We start from the raw sequence: 21,853 nt of genomic DNA, 5'->3' as shown, positions 1-21,853 counted from the left end.
TCTTTGTCCTCATCATGATAGCTTATACATGATTTTTTAAAGTTAAGAAATAAGTTTTATCTGTCTTAGGTCAACAATTCCATCAAAAAGTAGCCCGAGAGGTAAAAATTAAACATATCTCTCTGTGTAGAGATATGTGTGTTACTGTAGAGATACGTATATTATTTTTATAGATATTTTTATTAGAAACAAAATACTTAAATCATGTAAAAAGGATAGGAACAAATAAAAAAGAATAAAGTACTGATATATGTTAACATGTGTGAACCTATTAAATGTCATGCTGAAAGAAGTCAGACATGAAAAATACATATTGTATGAATTCCATTTGTGTGAAATGTCTAGGAAAGTCAAATCCATAAAGAAAGTACAGATTATTGTCTTCCTAATGTTGAGGATGGTAATGAGATGTGGCTGTAAATGAGCACAAAGTTTCTTTTTAGGGTGACATATATGTTTCTGCAATTAGATTGTAGTATAGTTGTACAATTCTACAAATACATTAAAATTCAGTGAACTGTACATTTCAAGTGGATCAGTTGTGATATATTAATTATATCTCAGTAAAAGGCATAATATCCCCCCCCAACAAAAATCAAACAAACAAACAAAAAAAAACCTGTAGAACAAAGGCAGTAGCCAAAAAAGACTAGAACTTGAGTATCATTTTCTTTAGCCATAGGCCTTCTCCTTGATTCATGCTTGATCATATTCTCAGCTGAAGATGGTGACATTGAAATTATAGGTGAACACCTTGAAGCTATTGAGTAAAGAAATTGAATCTCAAATGTTTTAAGGTGAAACCCAGTATTTAATACAAAAATTAACTATCTTATGTCTGTAGAAAGTACCATTTTTAAATTATTGCACTTTTCTCTTTTTTTAGTGATAAAAAAAGCTTTAAAAATTTCATTGTCTTCAGCATCAATGTGATAGTTGTGCTTTCTTATCTGTTGCCTGCAGAAAGCTCAGGATATAAGAGTAAATAGAGGGCCCGATAGTGCGTGATACTGTACAAAGATCGCATTCTACTTCTTAGCTTGTGAAAATTCATATCCTAGTTTGTGCAGGGAGGTAAGGTTAGTGTAAACGTAGTGAATTGGTGAACCAATGATGGAATGGACTAGTGAGTGGTCAATGAGGCCTCTGAAGTTGTGAAGGTGGTTAAGAGAATGTTTCTGAAACACACTTCATTACCCAAACCATTGTCCCGTGAATATAGAGAACTGGATCTGATTGTACAATAATTCAATTCTGTAGTGAGAAAATTGTTCACCAAAGTGAGGTGAATTGTCTCTTCCTGAAATGCAAAAAGTTTCCAGTGCACTAATGTACTGGAAGTGATTATTTACCAAAACTCATCTGATCCTTTGAAGTTAATCCAATTCACATGGTTAAAATGTGTATAACTAGTGACTGTTTACATTGGGTAATACCATCTTTTCATGTTAAATTTATATTTAAAATATTTGTGTTAGAAGATTTTTGGTAGCTGCTGTTTTACAACCACTGAATGTATGTATAGTGAAAAATGAAAAATGTTAATAATTAGGTAAGCTTTATCTCTTAATACTTTCGAAATGAAATTTTACACCAGACTTTAAAAGTTAATAATTGCTTTTCTGGCAGAAATAAAAGAAACAGAAAAGCATAAAAATGAAAAATATCTTCCATGGAAAATATCTGGTTACTTGTTCCTCTATAAAATTTGCTAGTTGGGAGTGTTGATTGTGTTAATGGAGAGAGCAATTTTAAGCTGTAATCAGGATTAGGGCTCCATAAGACTCTTCATTTTTCTTTTCCATTTGATGACAATTTTCTGTAATTAATATCAGTCCTTTTTTACATACACCAATTGCCTTGATATTACAAATAGAACATTGTGCCGTAGCTTTAGGTAAGGAGTAAATTAAGAACAGATGAATTCTTAATAATAGTCTTCTCTCACAAAACGTTCATGATTATAAAATAATATGAGTAAATAATTGTTGAGGATGTGAAAATATACAGGAAAAAAACTCATCTTAAAATGTTTGAGTTTTCTGAAATTCCATTAATTCAAGTTCATCTGGGCCTGTGCATTTGCATGGAAATGCCCCAAAATCTAAAAAATGCATTGCAGTATGGAAGAAGTAAGCACTTGTCCTTACAGATGAATATATATATGTTTATGTATCTTTACTATTGGAAATAAGATTAAAATAAACATTCAAAATCAATTGAATTTTAATTTTTAAATGGGTTGTTAGTCATGAACATGTGGAATTATCTCTATATACAAGGACAATGAACTACACAATAGGACATTTTGTGGTTTTTGGTTTTTTTTTTTTTGTTACAGGAAACAAAAAAATGAAAGATATATCAAAATATTGATAATGGTTTTGTCCTATCAGAATATTTTTTTTAATTTTATTTATTTATTTGAGAGAGAGAGTGTGAGAGTGGAGAGGTCAGAGGAAGAGTAGACTCCCTCCCAAGCAGGGAGCCTGACCTGGGACTCGATCCCAGGATTCCAGGATCATGACCTGAGCCGAAGGCAGTTGCTCAACCAACTGAGCCACCCAGGCGCCCCCTATCAGAACATTTTAAAAAATGTATATTACTCATATTGATTTATTTTTCTGTTACTTATTAAAATTCTCTATTTCTGTGTGTGTGTGTGTGTGTGTATATATATATATATATATATATATATATATATATATTCAAAAAAAACCTTTGGGGATCTTTCATATTTTGAGAATTTACTTTGACAATTTTTATAGGCACAAAAGAATAGAAATACAAGGAGCACCTGGATGGCTCAGTGGGTTAAAGCCTCTGCCTTCGGCTCAGGTCATGATCCCAGTTCCTGGGATGGAGCCCCGCATCAGGCTCTCGGCTTAGCAGGGAATATGCTTCCTCCTCTCTCTCTCTCTCTGCCTGCCTCTATGCCTACTTGTGATCTCTGTAAAATAAATAAATAAAAATAAAATCTTTAAAAAAATTAAAAAAGAATAGAAATACAAGTTTTAAATTAAACAACTATTTTTTATCTCAAATCAAATAATTATGATTCTAAAGTCTTTGAATAGATTAAATGGTTTTTCATACTGGAAAACATAAATCTAACCTTCAGTGAATAAATGGAATTAAAGTTATTAACAAATTAACTATAACTAAAATAAAACAAAATAATACAAACAAAAGGATGCATGACATTAATATGAAAAAATTATATAATTCTAATTAATATCCAGAATATAAGTATTTTGTTTCTCAATTTTCTTTCAGTAAAAGGGGGGTATTAATCTTGATTATTGATCCAGTCAACATCATATTCATTATTTAAAAAGTTATAAATTAGGGTAATAACCTTGCAATTCAAACAAGTACCTCTTGGAACTACAGAATGGAGTGATAAAATTCGTAATGGGGGTGGTGGTCTTCCAGAAAATTTAACTTTTCCTATTGTATGTTAATATGAAATAAAGCTATTTCTTTTAGAAGAGGAAAAAAAATCACTTTTAAAAATGAAGCCTTCATTTAAAAACAAAATCTTTCCTCCATACACATAGCAACTTCATTGTTTTCATACTTAAAATTTAATGATCCCTAAAACATGGCTTATTATTATGTTCATTAAATAAGAAAGATCACCATAGGAACAAAAGTGTGACCAGGTTACTTCATCATGTTCCCAAATAAATGTTACATTGTATACTAACAAATCTTTACAAGATGGACATTCAGAAGAAAACAAGCAAATATTTTATTAACCGAAGTTATACAATCCTTTGGATGTGACAATGATGTTTCATTAGTTAAATTTCTTTTTTTTTTTTAATTTATTTTATGCTGTGACCTGGTCTTGAGCAAAACTTGGTAAGACTATAGTTTAAAATTTTGTTTTACCAACATTGTGAAAACCCTGCCAAGCTTTTTGTTTAAAGTAAAAAGTGATTGTAAGTTTTCGTTTTTTGAATTCCTGAGGGACTACAAAAGGAAAAAAAAAAAAAAAAAACTAAACCTTTTAAGCTTATAAAGAGTTGAAAGTTATGTAGGATTTATATTTAGAGGAGACTCAGTTGAACAGTTTCAGGTTACTGCATGAGCTTAGTAGAATAACAAAATATTGCTACTGCAGAAATAAGTTACTCTGTCACTTGGGACCACCAGGAGAATCTACTTACATTTGAAAGAATATCAAAGAAACAAAACCCAGAGTTGAAGCACAAACTGAACAAAAAAAAATAAATTGCTCCATGAAAAAGAAATAAATAGATGAGAGGAAATAATTTAACTACCATGTTTTTATAATAAATACATACATGAAATGAAATATTTGTATAAAGTTCACAAAATGTTTTTGTTTTTTTCAGTTCAAATAAAGCCTATTTTAAGCAGAGAAACACATAGTATGGAATAAGCTAAATAACGGGGTTGAATTCCAACACCTTTAAAAAAATTAGGTGGTATTTAGTAAGCTTTTAAAAGCATCAAGTGTACTCATTATTAGATGCAAAGCTTTGTTGAATAAATGTTAAACCTGCTGTATAAATCAAGTATGAATAAAATGTTGTACATTCAGTTATACATTACCCTTTAAAAATAATTTCAAAGCACAACATTTAAATTTTAAGGCTTTACATTTGAAGTTCTGAAGTAGAACCAAAGATCATAAATGTCACATGTCCAACTTATTAATTTCTCAGTTCTTTTAAAAATCAAAGTGCACTTCCAGTGACCATGGGCTTTATTACTGAGTAAATGCTGTTTCAGTTTTGTGTACTGATACACTCACGTTTCATGAAAGAAATATTTACATTTCCATGTTTATGTATTTATGGAGGAAGATTTCTGAATTGAGACAAACATTTCAAAGGCAATTGGAGTTAATAAAGGTGTTTGAGTGATCATTCATATGAAGCCATGCGTATTTTGTCTTAACATTATCACTTCTCTTTTGAGATAACATTTTGACCCTTGCATTCTGTTCTGTAACTACAGTTTCAATAATCATTTTAGAGATTATTTCCAAGTTTAACCAGTTTCAGTATCCCCAATTAGTCCTTTTCCATTCATTAGTTCTTTATTTTCTTATTATGACAATTGAATAAGTGTATTAGTTTGCTAGAAATACTTTAACAAAATACCACAAACTGGGAGTCTAACGGAACATAAATTATTGCTTTAGAGTTCCGGAGGCAAGGAGTTTGAGATCAAGGTGCTGGCCAGGCTGGTTCTTTCTGAGAGCTGTAACAGACTGGTTTTGTGTCTCTCTTCCCGACTTCTGGTTATCTGCTGGCACTCGTATTCTTTGGTTTCTGAATATTCCTCCAATCTCTGCCTTCATCTTCACATGGTATTCTCCCTACATGTGTGTTTTATGTCTGAATTTCCCCTTTTCATAAGGACCCCAGTCATATCAGATTAGGGGTCTACACTAGCTCACTATGACCTTGTCTTAATTAACTATAGCTGCGATTTTCCCATTTCCAAATAAGATAATATTCTCAGGTACTGGAGGTTAGGACTTCAACGTATAAATTTTGAGGGTGATGTAACTCATATTCACATCTGATAAGTATATTTTAAATTAAAAAAACTATTGGTGAGGTAGTATGGGTAATACGTCCTTTCTAGTCTTTTCCCAGCTGAGAACGATTTTTAGTTCTTTCATATACAGAAAGCAATTATTCTGGTTATAAAATTTTTGAAACATTTTTTGGACATGAAAACATCAGGAAGATATTCCCATAAGGATCTGGTTTTGAAGCCATACTGTGGTATGCACTTTATGGACATTTTTTTCTTTTCTTGCCCACTATTTGTGGACTTTTTTTTTTTTTATCATAGACATTATTTTTTAAATAAATTACCTGTCAAGCAGTAAACAAATTTAATTTCCAAAACCTGATGGCATTAGTTAGGGTGTTGTTCTTGCTATTAAAACAAATAACCATAAACATTATAAAAGTTTACTGCTCATTTATATTATTTGATTTTATTCATGTAGAAGTTCCCTTGTTAATAAGACTTTTCTCCATGAAGTCACTGGGGGCCAAGACTTAATTTACCTTGTTGCTAATCACCCTCAATATCTAACTTCCGTCTTCTGGTCTGAAATGCTTATTCAGTTTTTGCCATTTTATCCCTATTCCAACTATAGAAAATAGAAATAGAAAGACATGGTTATTGGTGTTAAGGGCAGTGACTAGTAACTTCTGTTCCATAGAATATGGGCATATGTTCTATATTCTATGGAACAGAAGTTAGACACATAGCCACACTTAGCTGCAAGTAATCTTGAGAAATACAGTCTCTCTATGAGGAGCCTTGTACTCAACTAACATTTTTTTTCTATTAATATAGAAGAAAAAGCATAGATATTAGGGAGAAATAATAGGTTCTGCTACAGTCTACACTTTACTTCTCTTAAATATCCATTTGCAAACTTTTTTATGCACTGAAAACACTTGCGGCTCCCACAGGGAGTCAACATCAATGTCCTATCCAGTTACTGTGTCTTACTCGAAGTCTGGAATTTCTGGAAATCTCTGGGAAATATGCATTCCAACCTGTTAGGTCTGAATTTGCTTTATCATGGGCCAGGAACCTCTAAACTAAAAGAAAAATTATCTGTCTCCCTCTCCTGCTTCCCTACCCACCTCCAACACACAAACCCAATATATAATAGAATAAGAGCATACCAACAAGAAAACTTTCAGAGCTATAGCAAAAAGAAGCCGAAGAGGTCTCAGATGCTCCATGCATGTGGGGAGGCTGCCCTCGTGCAAAGTGCAATTTCTCTGTTGGGAAGGTGGTGGGTCAGTGACAAAGAGTAATGGTTTCCATGTTAACAAAGCAGATGTGCATCTTGTTCCTGATGTCTACCCCTGCGAGATCTTCAGGAGGTTATTGAGGGTAACTCTTACCTTTGATCCTGCTCCATCTGCCACATGCAGATGCTGGCCACCTCCGTCATGTTCCTGTCTGCAATGCAATGGGCAGAATCCTTCTCCTTATGGTAATTTCTCAAGACCTCTTTGACCACATTTCATATTTTTCCAGGGTGATGTGGACATTGCATACATGTAAAACAGAAATCTCATCTTTTCTTTCTAGCATAGCTATACCTGCTCTTTTTCCTTGGTCGTGTGGATGGGTCAGAAGGACATGGTGGGTCAGGAAGTGCTCAGAGTTGATCTTGTAAGCCAGGCAGATAGACCCCTTGCCAACGTTCCTGTTGCTAAATAAGGCATGGTGGATTCAGAATCCCATATGATTGAGTTCCAGGTCAGGGACTTTGTTAAGGTCCTCCTCAGGAATAGTGGGCTGGTCTCCACTTAGCTGCTTAAACCTCCACTTGAGCCACTGGATCTGGTCTACTGAGAAGCCCTATTGCCCACAAGCTCACTCACCCTCTCAGACTCAGAGCAGACTCAGACTCAACATAGGCAACAACCATGGTGCCTATGGAAGGGACCATGAGGAATGCATTGCTTGTAGGGCCTGGGATGGCACTGGCTCTGCAGAAGCTGGTCAGACTTGGAGTCCAACATGGTGTGGACACTAGGGCCAGATCTGAGCTCAGGTCAAGTGTTTAGGCAAGAAAAATAAAAACGTTATCCAAATCAGAAAGAAAAAAATTAAACTGTCACTATTTGTAGAACGCATGATATTTCATATATGAAGCCCTAAAAATTCCACCATAAAACTTATTAACTTTATTATTTTTATTATTTTATTTTATTTGTTTTATTAAACTAATTAAATTATTAAACTAATTAAACTAGTTTTATTAAACTGTTAGGACTAATAAATTTAGTAAAGTTGTAGGATGTAAAATCAATACAAAAATATTTTGTGCTTCTGCAGTATTAATAATGAACTATCAGAAAGATAAATTAAAAAAAAAACAGTTTGTTTACAACTATATCAAAAAGTGTAAAAGACCTAGGAACAAACCTAACCAAGGAAGCAAAAGACCTGTGCACTGAAAATTCTGAGACACTGATGGAAGACATCGAAGAAGATAAAAATCAATGGAAAGATATTCTATGCTCATGGGTTAGAGGAATTAACATTATTAAATTAGTATTAAAATATCTATACGACCCAAAGTGATCTACACATTCAATGCAACCTGTCTCAAAATTCTAAAGGCACATTTTTTTATAGAAATAGAGCAAACAATCCTAAAAATTGTATGGAACCACAAAAAAACCTGTAAAGTCAAAGCAATCTTGAAAAAGAACCAAGCTGAAGGCATCACACTTCCTAATTTCAAACTATAATAAAATGCCATAGTGATCAAAACAGTATGGTACTGGAGTAAAAACAGACATGGAGATCAATGGAAAAGAATAGAAAGCTAAGAGATGAACCCAATTATGCATGGTCAATTAATTTAGAGTAAGGGGGCCAAGAACACACAATGAGGAAAGGAAAGTCTCTTCAACAATTAGTGTTGGGAAAACTGGACAGCCATATGCAAAACAATGAAATGGAATTGCCATCTTATGCCATAAAAAAATTACCTAGAGATGGATTAAAGACTTGAACATGAGGCCTGAAATCATAAAACTTCTACAAGAAAACATAGATGGTAAGCTCCTTGAAATCATCCTGGCAACGATTTTTTGGTTTTGTTACAAAAGCAAGACAACAAAAGCAAAAATAAACAAGTGAGACTACACCAAACTGAAAAGCCTCTGCATAGCAAAGGAAATCAACAAAATAGAAGGCAATCTAAAGAATGGGAAAATATTTACAAATCATCTATCTGATGCCGGATTAATGTTTAAAACCTATAATCAACCCATATGACTCAATAGCAAAAAAGAAAAACCCCAAATAATCTGATTAAAAAGTGGGCAGAGATTTTGAATACACATTTTTCCGAAGAAGACATACAGATGGCTAACAGATCTAGGAAAAAGGTATCCAACTCACTAATTATCAGGGAGATGTAAATCAAAAGCACAATGAGATGCCATCTCACACTTGTTAGGATGGCTATTATCAAAAAGGCAAGAAATAACAAATGTTAGTGAGAATGTGGAAAATAGGGAACTCTTGTGCATTGTTGGTCAGAATGTAAATTGGTGCAGCCACTTATGGAAAACATTATGGAGATCCCTCAAAAAATTAGAACTGTCATATGATTCAACAATTCTGCTGCTGTTTTTTTATCCAAAAGGAATGAAAACGTAATTCAAAAAGATATATGTACCCCATATTCATTTCAGCATCATTTACAATAGCCAAGGTATGGAAGCAACCTAAATGTCTTACCGATGAATGAATGGATAAAAAGAATATGAGATGTGTGTGTGTGTGTGTGTGTGTGTGTGTGTGTCTATATATAAATATATAATTAATATTATTCAGTCATATAAAGAAGGAAATCTTGTCATTTGGGACAACATAAATGACACATAAGGGCATTATGCCAAGTGAAATAACTAAGACAGAGAAAGACAAATACCATATGTTTCCCATATATATGTAACCTAAAACAAAGAAATTAGAAAAAAAATCACAAATATAAAGAATAGATTCGTGATTGCCAGAGGCAGGAGGGGAAGGTGGGCAAAATGGGAGAAGATGGTCAAAGGGTACAGCTTTCCAGTTATAAAATCAGTAAGTCCTGTGGATGTAATGTACAATATGGTGACTGTAGATAATAATGCTGTACTGTATATTTGAAGGTTACTGAGAGAAATAGATCTTAAAATTTCTCAACATAAGAAAAAAAAACTTCAACTTCATGTGATGGTGGATTTTAACAAGACTCATTGGGTGATTGTTTCACAATATGTACAAATACCAAATCATTGTGTTGTATAACTGAAACTAATAGGTTTATGTCAAGTACATTTCAATAAAAAATATTTGGGACTGTGAAATGGGGCAATAAACAAACTCTGACAACCTCAAGTAGTTTAGCATTTACATAAGTTTTTTTTTCTTTCTTAGAAAGTCCAATTTAGATGGCCTAGAACTTTTCTCTAAACAAACACACAGACTTGTAGATCGAGGTCCATTTAGTCTCATGGGGCTGCCATCTTCAACACATGGTTTTCAAGGTCACTGTGGAACAAAAATAACAACAGCCCAAAAAGCTTTGCATTCATAACAATGAAAATGGGAACATGTCAGTCTCCTTTTTTACTTTGTGGTAAGTCATTACTTCTGCAATGTATTTCAGAAATTAGAGATAAATTATGTGAAAGTAAAGATCCAGATATATGATCACTGTTCAACATAGTTAAATTCCCTATTTCCCTCAGAATATAGAACCTGAATGATCTGACCTAATGACCCAGTCTCAAAGATAAATCCATGTGTCAGGTTGACTGCATTCATTGAGAGTTGTCAGTTGGTAAACTAAGTCAAGATCCCAAATTTATATGACAGGAACTAGATAATACATTTTATGAAGGTGAAGAGATAACAGCTTATTATCACAAATACCAGATGGAAAATTGTTTGATAATTTTGTATAAGTGATAATACATTTTGAGTAAATATACAAAATAGATTACAAATGGAGTAGAAAAGTATTCCTATCTTGGAACTTAGAAATAATTCTTCCTTAAAAGGAAGATCCAAAAAGCACTATTTTGAAATTAGACTTTCACAAATTTTTATTTATAGATACTGTTCTCCCTAAGAATGGAGACCTCTACATCCTTTTGTTTATAAATTATTTTGTTTCTACCATCCCTTTAATATTTTATGGCTGTGTGGTTAAGCTTCATCTCCTGAGAGAAGCAAAACAGTATAAACCCTTAGAGTACTAACTTTGACTGACATGGTCTGTTTCACATCTAGGCTCTATCATGTCCTATCCTGGCAGATTTAGACATGTTCATTCGTCTCTCCATGGATCAGAATGGATTACCTATCCTGCCCCATGCAGTCCATGATCAGCTGTCCTCAGACCAGGTGATTGGTACTGAACTACTTCTAGAAGGGTAAGATGGACATAGGAGATGTTTCTTTTCTTTGTGTGCATGAAAGAACGGGTAACCTTATGAAAGGTTCAAGCAAACCCACAGCAATCATAGTCCAGAGGTTGACTTTAGGGGACACTAGTTTGAAAAATTACAAAAGGGTATTTCTCATCTTCCCAATTACAAAAAGAGAATATTACAAGAAGGGATTCCCCATATTCCCAACTGTCTTGGGACCAGGAGTAGTAGGGGACACTCTGCCAGCTTCCTGAGTTCTTCTGAAGATGGCCACCTAGCACTGGCTGGGGACAAGGACTGAACTGTTGGCCACAAGCTATACCTAGGACCTGGGGCTCCAAAGTCAGGAAACTTTCAGGAAGGGATCTGATATCAGATGCTGAGATTTTAGTTTTAATAAATTTTGCTTTTCATTTTTTCCCCATTTAAGTGACTTTTTCTTCATGATGCTGTATGTGGGGTGGGGGTGGGGGACATTCTGGATGAATAGAAAAATGCAGATGGCAAATCAGCAAATTGGGAAGTCTGTTTTTTTGAAATTGTTCTGCCCCAAAGTGAGACCACCCTACAACTAATTTCTCTTCCTTCTAAATTGATTCGGTGTTGATCTTCATGGTGTTACAATAGATCAACAGCAATTTATGAAAAGATAATAGAACTTCTCTTTCAGAATATTCATGTACTTTTTTTTTTAAGATTTTATTTATTTATTTATTTGACAGACAGAGATCACAAGCAGGCAGAGAGGCAGGCAGAGATAGAGGAGGAAGCAGGCTCCCGGCAGAGCAGAGAACCCCATGCAGGGCTTGACCCCAGGGCCTTGGGATCATGACCTGAGCCAAAGGCAGAAGCTTCAACCCACCGAACCACCCAGGCGCCCCTATTCATGTCCTTTTATTTACTAATTGTACATAACATTCTTCTTGCATTACTTTATTAGATGAACTTTAATCTGCTAGGTAATGAATAGCATTCCCTTCCATGGAATCCTGATCAGATACATTGGGAAGAAGATTGACTCTCTCACTGCATATGGATTGGCAATTAGTCATACTCATTTGAATATTTAAAAAGTGTAAAATAAGTAGGGATTGGATTAACGCTTCTTTATTCATTTGTTTAAAAATCATAGATTTATTGAGCACTTATGCCAAGAACCAGCCTAGACTGAACGACCTGAGTTAGGTGGTGAGAATGAGAAAGAAAGAGACACAAAGAATGGGATCAGGAGGGTTGCAGCTAATGCTAAGGCTACATTTATTTGTTTACAGCGGTTTTATATGATTCAAGCACAATACAATCCGGTGGGAGTCACCTTGATCATTGCTAGATAATTCAATAGAACAATCAATGGGACAACCTACCAGTGAATATCAGATTCCTCATTTGCATAGTTATGCTACATTGCATCAGATCAGAACTTTCTGCAACTAGCTTAAGGGCAAATCTATTTATCTAGGTCTACTCCCTGCTCTGTGCTTTTCGTGCTTCAGTAAGCTGTGGTTAAGGCAGTGCTTTAGGGCTGAACTGTGGTGGGTAGGGCTGGTTTCTGACCTCACCCTAAGCACCCAAGGACACTGTCTACCAGATTGCTGACTGGCACTGACTCGGTGCCTGGCATTTTGGTAGATGATGAAGAGAAGTATTTGTTCTCTCAAAGAGTTTGCAGTTTATTAGAAAAATAATGATTAAAAAGTTTCAGAATAACGAAGTCAGTATTAAAACAGAAATACTGCACTGTAGGGATGGATACGTAAATTAGAGAACACTTCTGACCTGGATAAGAAGAGCTCAGAAAAATAGTACAGGGAAGACATGATACAGTATAAAATTTAAAATGTCAACTTAAAAGTTAGTTTAATTATGTGGGTTTATACTCTTGAATATGAGAAGTAGAAATAAAATAGGTTTATAAACCAAAAAGATTAAAATATCTCAAAGGGGATAAAAATAGTTTAAAAATTGCTGTTGTGAGAATGCCTGAATCATGGTCCTAAATTTAATTAAACAAGAAAATGTGTTTCATTTGAAGGGCCAATCTGTCCAAATTTATGAGCTGACATTTTAGACACTATAGAAAGCTAGTTCATAGTGAAGAAAATGGGCAAACACTTTACTGATGTTGTTCTACAGCTTTTTGGTCTTTTATCAATTTTGTTAAGATATCAGCATTTAGCCTTATTTTCCCTTTTAATTTTCCCCCTTTTAGTTGTTTTTATTATTTTCTATTTGATTTATTTATAGAATGTTGAATTTGTTAAAGGTTAATATGATGTTACTAATCTTGTTTTAATATTAGAGATTCTTGAATATATATATTGACATCATAAATAGTATGGAAAATTTTTTGACATTATTTATTTCCATAAAATTTCTGTCTGGGGTGCCTGGGTGGCTCAGTGGGTTAAAGCCTCTGCCTTCGGCTCAGGGCATGATCCCAGGGTCCTGGGATGAGCCCCGAATCGGGCTCTCTGCTCAGCGGGGAGCCTGCTTCCTCCTCTCTCTCTGCCTGCCTCTCTGCCTCCTTGTGATTTCTGTCTGTCAAATAAATAAATAAATCTTAAAAAAAAAACAAAAACCTTCTGTCTTTTATCTCTTTTCATTCCAAGATTCCTAATACATGCATGTTAGTTTCACAATACTAAGCCATATATTATATTGGGGGGGGTTGCCTATTTTCCATTTATTTTGCTTCTCTGTGCTTCTGTCCATTATTTTCTAGTCCACTAATATTTTCTTCAACTGTGTCTGATATGTTTTAAAGGCTATCTATAGAATTGACTGTGATGCTCCTTTCAGCATCTAAAAATTTGTTGAAATCTCTGTTCACTGACAAAATAGATCCTCTTCTCTTTATGTAAATTTTACTTCAATAAAAAGTCATATTAAAATTTAAGCCCTGTGATATCTCATTTCCTTATGAAAAAAATTTCATTCATCACTGAAATAAATGGCAGTATAAGGCTTTGAAATTCTTTTTTTTTTTTTAAGATTTTATTTATTTTATTTGACAGAGAGAAATCACAAGTAGATGGAGAGGCAGGCAGAGAGAGAGAGAGGGAAGCAGGCTCCCTGCTGAGCAGAGAGCCCGATGCGGGACTCGATCCCAGGACCCTGAGATCATGACCTGAGCTGAAGGCAAGGGCTTAACCCACTGAGCCACCCAGGCACCCCAAGGCTTTGAAATTCTATTTTCATAGATGATTTGGTGAATTTTGTTGTAATAATATAGACAGATTTTCTGCAATTCATTAGCATTTCTAAACTTTCCATTGTCACTATTTCAATAGTCAGAATTTTTATTTTTAACCTACAAAGTTACATTGGACATTGTTGAATAAAATTTCACATCCTTTGTATTCTGTTTTGGATGTTTGGTACCTGATATGTTAAATGTTCTTAGTAAAGTTTAATGTTATCTGACAGCATAATATTGAAAAGTACTATTTTGTGTATTAAATTGGGAAGTTTAATAATGTAGGCAAGCAACATTTCATATTTTTTAAATAATAATTTGAATGGATATGTTTCATTTACTTTTAGGATCTGTACATATACATATATATGTGCATATATGCATGCATATATAATGATATCTACATAATAAAGTTATATAATATTAATAGCTAGTGGGATCGATGGGATAACTTTGTTCTTTCTATTTTCTTAGTAATGAGAATTTGCTATCATGTGACTTATGCAGTATTTCTCTGATCCAATCTAATACTTTCTACCATTTTATTGTAAGTATTTATTTTAACAAGTTTTTAATTTGAATAGTATGTTTGAAAAGCCAAAATATGAAGAAGAGAAAGTTTAGCAAGCATTGATTTAAAACAAAATGTGTTATTTTATATTCCAATTCCCATTCCAATTCTATATAGTGATTGTAAGATAAAATCTAATTAAATTTGAAATCGTATTCTCCTTCATTTACCATATTTGTGTAATTGTTGCAATTATTAGTCTGATGTATTTAGTCTGTATTGCTCCAAAACTTTAGGAATTCCCTCTGAAAGGAGATTCAAAACTGAACATGTTGTTAATTAAAAAATAAATAAATAAAATAAAACAATTCTAAAAATAATTTTTTTGTGCCTCTCTATTTCTTAGATGCTATAGAAAAATAAGTTGCTTCTCTTCCCACTGCAAAGAGCTTACAATATGATTATGGAAATAAGACTGAGAGTGACAATAAAGTCAAAAAACTAATTCCAATAGGATTAGAATCTAATCAGTTTCATTGTGTTTTAATTGTACTTCTATATTGGAAGAGCAAAATAGTAATACCAAGTCATATATTATAAGTATTAAATATGTCTGTGACGAAGTTGTGGGATTTAAACTTAGACCTTGCATTTCAAAAGACAGTGAGGAATTTATAATCTCTGACTATGTAGAAATCATATAAATCATAAAGATAAGACTGGAATGGGACAGAAAGTGGGAGATAAAATAAATAGTCTAGTTTTCTTATAGTTTATATCAGTACTCATTTTATGATCAAGTATCAAAGTGATGAAAGTATACATATGAGAATGATTTGAAGATTTAAAGGTAGACACTGAATAAGAAAATAGAGTTGAAATCACCAAGTAGGTATTTTGCTTACTTCTTCTTGATACTTACAAAGAAACCTCTCTTTCCGCAGACCAAGTTTATTGCCAAACGGATGTCAATAGAAATGACTGCTGTCACTTCCGGGCTGACATACTGAATTCCTGAGGCAGGCTCTTCCACGCTCTCATTTCCTGCAGAATGAATCAGGGAGCATTGTGTTAAGAGGTAGGTGCCATGAGACTGAAGAAGCCTGGGATTCTGAGCTGCCTGTGGTGAACATCTGCTTTGGGGAGATGCCCAAACCGTAGGGCACTTTGAACAAGAAATGAACTTTGTTGTGATGAGTCACTGCAAGGTTGTGTTCTTTTATACTGCAGTATAATCTAATCTCTTCTGACTGACACAAAATAAGCAATGGTGAGGGCCTAAGTAGATGAAGAACTCTATTGAGCCTGTCTGAAGATTTAGATAGTTAAGTATATAGAAAGAAGAGTCATAAAGAAAACCACTAGAATATGTATTAACATTCCATATATTCAGGAAAACAATACAAACTTCCATAAAAGTAAACAAGTATTGCTTCTATAGTGAAAGATTAAAAAGAAGCAGTGGGAAAAAATAAAAGACATATTTAACCAAACATATATATCATTTAAATAAATGTATATGGGCTTACTCAACCATTAAAAATAAAAGACCCTCTATTAGAAGAAAGAAAAAAATCTAATAATGTATTGTATAGAAAATACACACATTACAAAATAACTCAGAAAAGCCAAATATAAAAAAGATATAGTCATTCCAGGAATATGTAAATGAACAAAAACCAAACGATCAGGTTAGTTTTAAATCACAAGGGCTTAAATCTAGGGCAAAAATAATTAAATGAAAAAATAACAAATAATATAATTTATAATGAAGATTATAATGAAGATTAAAGAGAATGTTCATTCACAAAATGATATAGCCATAGAGCCATAGCGTCATCAGAAAACCCAAGAAGAAATATAAACACATTTGTAACAAGATAGTTAACGTTTTCCTTTTCTTTTATATTTAATTTATAAAACAAAAATAAATATACAAATAATCTAAATAATATTAAAAATAAATAGTATAATTTTTAAGTTTTTGCACACTGATTTATGCCAAGATTTGGCCACATATAATATTATAAAATACTTAAATCAACTTCGAAAAGTCAAACTAATGAAGCCTACATCCTTTGATTCAACTTAAGAAAACACAAATTACATAGGAAGATATGGAAAGTAATAATGTGTAAACTAAAAAGCTATATATATAGTGTATATATATTTAGCAATTTTATTGAGATGTAAATATCATAGAATTAAACCATTTCAAGTATACAGTTTCAATGTTTTTTAGTAACTTTATTGACTGATATAATAATCACTATAAATTAGTTTCAGAATATTTTTATATCTCCCCCAAAAAGATTTATGCCCACTTATAATCCATTCTCATTTCCACCCCCATGACCATCTCTAGCCCCAGTACCCACTAATCTACTTTTTGTCTCTATAAAATTATCTTTGTTGGACATTTTATATAAATAGGAACATACAATATGTAGTCCCTTGTGTCTAATTTCTTAGACTTAGAATAATGTTTTCTGAAGTTAATCCATAATATAGTAGGGCTTAGAGTTCCTTCCTTTTTATTGCTGATGGTATTCTGTTAATACGGATATACCACATTTTGTCTGTTTATCAATTGATGGGCATTTAGGTTGTTTTCACTTTTTGGCTGTTAGGAATAGCGCTGCTGTGAACATAAGTCTTTGTGTGGACTTATGTTTTCATGTGTCCTAAGAGTGCCAGGTCCTATGGTTATTTATTTAACTTTTTGAGAAACTGCCAAACTATTTGCAAAGTGGCCATATTATCTTACATTCTCCCAGAAAAGTATGAAATGTTTTCTCTCTCCACATTGTCACCAGTGTTTGCTATTATTAGTCCTAATTCGGAAATCTCATCTAGTTGGTATGAAATGGTATCTTGTAGTCTCATTTACATTTCTTTGCTTAACATCTTGTCATGTACTTATTAGTACTGATGTGTGTTTTTGTTCAACAGGACCAAGCCTTTCATCCTGACATTATCTACCTGGAGATAGCATCAGATGCCACAGGTTAAGGGCTCAGTCCTGTAAATCTTCCCCCTGCCCCCACTTCAGAGGTCAAATGCAAGGTCAGGTTGTCACCTGTGCTTCTGACAAACCAGCTGTAGATAGGATGTTCCTACGATTCCCTCCTCTGGTTCTAATTTGCTAGAGCAGCTCTCAGAACTCAGAGAAACATTTTACTTACTATATTACTGGTTTGTAAAGAGATATAATTTAGGAACATCTAGATGAAAAAGACGCATAGGGCAAATTACAGTAAAAGGGTTGAAAGAGGACTTCTGTTGCTTCCATTTTGATGTCCAGCTTTCTAGTTGCGTTCTTCTTTTCAGTTAATCTCTTGGCTTAGGCGGAAGTCCCTGAGGGCAAAGCATACCCGGATGGGAACCAAAACTACCCCCTCAAGCAATAAGGACTGCCCCGAACCAGCAAGTTTTACCCCTAACTGACTCCATGACAGTGATCAAGCTGACTTTTCCTGTCTATCTGCACAGACACATCCATCTGTTCCCCACATTTTCCTTATATAAAACTGGAAGTATAGTCAACATTTGGAGACAGTCTTTGAGATGGCAGTCTGCTGCTTTCCCAGTGTTGACCTCACTGAAATAAATTCCTTTCTTGTTTCAACACCACTCATTTCTCTACCATTGTATTTCATCAGTGCGAGGACCCAAATCTTGTCTTTTTAGTACACCTGGGAACCAGGTGCCATTGCAACCCTGCACCCTGGCAGGGTTCTCTGGGTGCCCCACTTTCTCATATTTCTATGTGTTCAACCTAGACTCTCTGAAAACCCCATTCTATTGGGGTTTTATAGCAGCTTCCTTATATAAGCATGGCTGATTAAATCATTGACCCTTGGTTGTTGAACTCAACATCCAGCCCCTCTCTCCCCTATCTGGAGGGGAGGGTGGGGAACGAGCCTGAAAGTCCAACCCACTAATCACATGGTTGGTTCCCCTGACAACCAGTCTCCATCCTTAGATTACCTAGAGCTTCCAAAAGTCACCTCATTAACATAAAAAAGATACTTTTATTGCTCTCTTCAATTAGGAAATTCCAAGGATTTTAGGAGCTCTGTGCCTGGAACAGGGAGTCAGAACAAATAAGTATTTCTTATTATAAATCACAGTATTACATCACCTAATCATGTATCTTTGTTTAAATGTTTGTGAATATTTTTTGCCCATTTTGAGATTTTAAATATATATATATATAAAATTATGTTTTATACATTTTAAAATATATCATGTTATATACATATCATATATACAAATAGTATGTATACCAGTTATTTGCATGTGGATGTGTAAGTAACACATGGAAAATAATTAAAATCTCCTCTAAACTTACAGAATAAAGTCAAAGCTTTTTAGGAAGAAAACTCATGGTCTAAGATACTCATATTAATGGAGGGAAAAGAGTGAAAACAGATGAGGTAATTATCCAACTCAATAAATTAGAAATTACAAAATTAAGATAAGAAAAGCTGTAAAGCAATACATGTGGACAGAAATAAATAAGTTATAGTAAATAAATTTGTAGACCTAATAAATCGATGATCCATTTTGGGAGAAAAAAACAAGATGATAATATTTATAAATTTTTTGACTAAAAAGGTAAAACTAAAAAGGTAAAAATTGATAGCATGCAAATACATGACATACACACTGAAAACAGCAATAATCACAGAAATAAGGATGTTAACTAAATCATGTGAGACTAATTTTCTCCATTCTCCATTTCTCCATTTCTGCATTTGAAAACCTGGGAAATATGTAACTTTTTTTTTTTAGGAAAATATAAACTGCCACCACCAATGACAGAACAGATAGATAATGTGAGCAGATAATCTAAGCCATCAGAGTAACAGATGGATCAAAGAGCTATGCACCCAGAATGGACTGTTTCCCAGGGTAATTTATTAAAAAAGACTAATTTCAAAGCTATTTAAAATCCTCAAGAGCACAGAAAAAAGAAGAGAGCTTCCAACTTTTTTATGAAGGTAACAAACAGTGATAAAACACACACTCCATCTGCTACATAGGCCCCTGCTAGCCCCCCAAAAACAAACAAATAAAGACAAAGAGAAATCCAGACCAATCTTACCCATGAATATTAATTTAGAAAAACATTAAATGAAATTTAGCAAACATTATTCAGAAACATAGTAATCAAGACTGGGTTTTATTCCACATATGCACCTGTCCTGCTATCCCCAACCATGACTGCTCTAGTCCCAACATCCACAACATTTTGGCATTTAAATACTATTTATTGATACTTGATGTTTATTCACTGTTAGTCATGAGTGTTTAAAATACCCTAAAATACCCAGGTAACTCATTGGTGTCTTGAATCATTGTCTGTCTTCAGTAAATGACTTCATAGTAAATGGCCGACTCTCTGATTCTTTTGAGAAGTCTCAGGACTGTTCAGTGCTATATTCTCCCTTGCATTTTATATTACAATTCACCTCAGCTTTGTTTTGTGTTTGTCAGAAGCAATGGACACTTCCCTGGAGGAGAAATAATTGCTATGTCCTTCAGTTCTACACTATTTTTGTATATAATTTATTTAACCAATTAGATATAAAGTGGTAGTTTTGCATTAAACATAAACTCAAAAAATCAATATAATATTAAATGTAACATTTTTTTTCAAATTTTAAGAGTATACAGATTAAAAAAAAAAATCCAAACAAACAAAAAAAACAGAAAAACCTAAAACCTCATTCAATGAGTGGTCATCTCCAGAATAGGATATATTAAAACTAGTACATTTAGAGGAGAAAACTGCCAATTTTCATCTCTCTTACCTTAACCCATATCTAACACATATCTCCCTTTCTTTAGGGCTGTTACCTAAGCATTTCCTTGAATTTCTTTAAAAATCCTACTCTCACATAAGAGTTAAAAAGTAGTTCAGGATAAGCTATAGATTCCTTTCAGAGGAAAGATATACATTCAGATTTCCTTTCATGATCATCTCATGAATGGAGGTTAATGCCTGTCCTGCTCAGGAGAAAAGAACCACAGCATTGGACCAGTATATCATGGTGTAGTAAGAAGAGTATAATGTATGGCTTTTAGATGCATTTTCTGTTCTTATTGAAAGAAGTGAGACTAGAATCGGTGCTATGGAAGGGCACGAAGGGCTATGGTAGTTCTCTCTGGGCCTTGCCTGGACTAGCAGAAAGAGGTCTAGAGTACATGGAAGCCAAGGTGTTGGGAAAGCAGCTCATTAATGATGGGCTACCTAGAGAGATGGAAGGACACGGCGCCTTCAGAGCAGTGAAGCTGCAAGTCCAGACTTAGAGGAATTCACATACCTGAAGTCTGGAACAGTCAAACCAGCTTGAGGCCATCTATCGCCATAGCAGTTAGTGGCTGCAGAGGCTGTTTGAACCCTGGATTTCCTGGAGAGAGTACAAGACGAGAGTGACTATATCACAGAGCTTCTGACCCTGAGATCCAATAAGTAGATGTTCATAAAGCAAGGATCAAGAGGTTTGGTTCTCCCTGGGCATTTGGCTCTGAGGGTGAACAGGCATTCATTAGAGAGATAAGGCTCAAGTTTGAGAGATAAGTCTTAAGTATTAGCAAGAGCCTCTCTGAGGTCTCCTAACGCAAAAACAGCAGGCCACCCACCACAGTGGAGAGGGCTCAGAGAAGGCACAGCTGCGGCCGTCTTAGAAGGCTAGGACCAAGGAAGAGTATTATTGTCAACGTTATTGATTCCAAGAAAAAAAAATATACTAGGTGAGATAATGTTAAACACTCATTCTCCCTATTCCTAAATAGATGATTTGCTTGTTTTGATGGATTTGAGCAATATTTCATGTCTAGTGTCTCTAAAGAATTAGTATGCAAATTTTAAAGTTTATATTTTGAAAAACCTTGAGAGCTGGAAAGGATTGTAGAGATAATTTATTCTGTTACATACCCACAAAAACCATTTCCAAATGAGAAATGTGACACTCTGGGAGATTTTCTAACTTGCCTACAGTCATGAGTGGTAATGAAAGAATTAATACTCACATTGCTGATTCCTAGCACAAGCTTAGTTTCATTATTATGCAATATAGAATACTTCTGCTAATAAGGAGTTAATTTGCTAAATAAAATTTCAAGTTTATTTCTGTTTTTTAAAACCTTAACAACTAATGGTTTGCTAATTTA

At 33.9% G+C, this 21,853-nt stretch overlaps 1 protein-coding gene across 1 annotated transcript in view; it reads left to right on the top strand.

Annotated features, from left to right (window-relative positions):
* Positions 1–19,509, top strand: part of LOC309859505 (uncharacterized protein) — a 107,454-nt gene extending 87,945 nt beyond the window's left edge. Inside the window, exons 4-9 of the mRNA XM_082720232.1 lie at positions 10,850–10,967; positions 14,635–14,707; positions 15,616–15,749; positions 17,624–17,678; positions 19,028–19,110; positions 19,469–19,509. Coding sequence (XP_082576358.1) covers positions 10,850–10,967; positions 14,635–14,707; positions 15,616–15,681 — 257 coding nt within the window. The 3' untranslated portion in view covers positions 15,682–15,749; positions 17,624–17,678; positions 19,028–19,110; positions 19,469–19,509. The remainder of the gene's footprint in view (positions 1–10,849; positions 10,968–14,634; positions 14,708–15,615; positions 15,750–17,623; positions 17,679–19,027; positions 19,111–19,468) is intronic.
* Positions 19,510–21,853: the final 2,344 nt, after the last annotated feature.

Source organism: Mustela nivalis (genome assembly GCF_964662115.1).
Source record: "Mustela nivalis genome assembly, chromosome: 2".
Taxonomy (NCBI): Eukaryota; Metazoa; Chordata; class Mammalia; order Carnivora; family Mustelidae; genus Mustela; species Mustela nivalis.
This window is presented reverse-complemented; position numbering and strand designations above follow the sequence as displayed.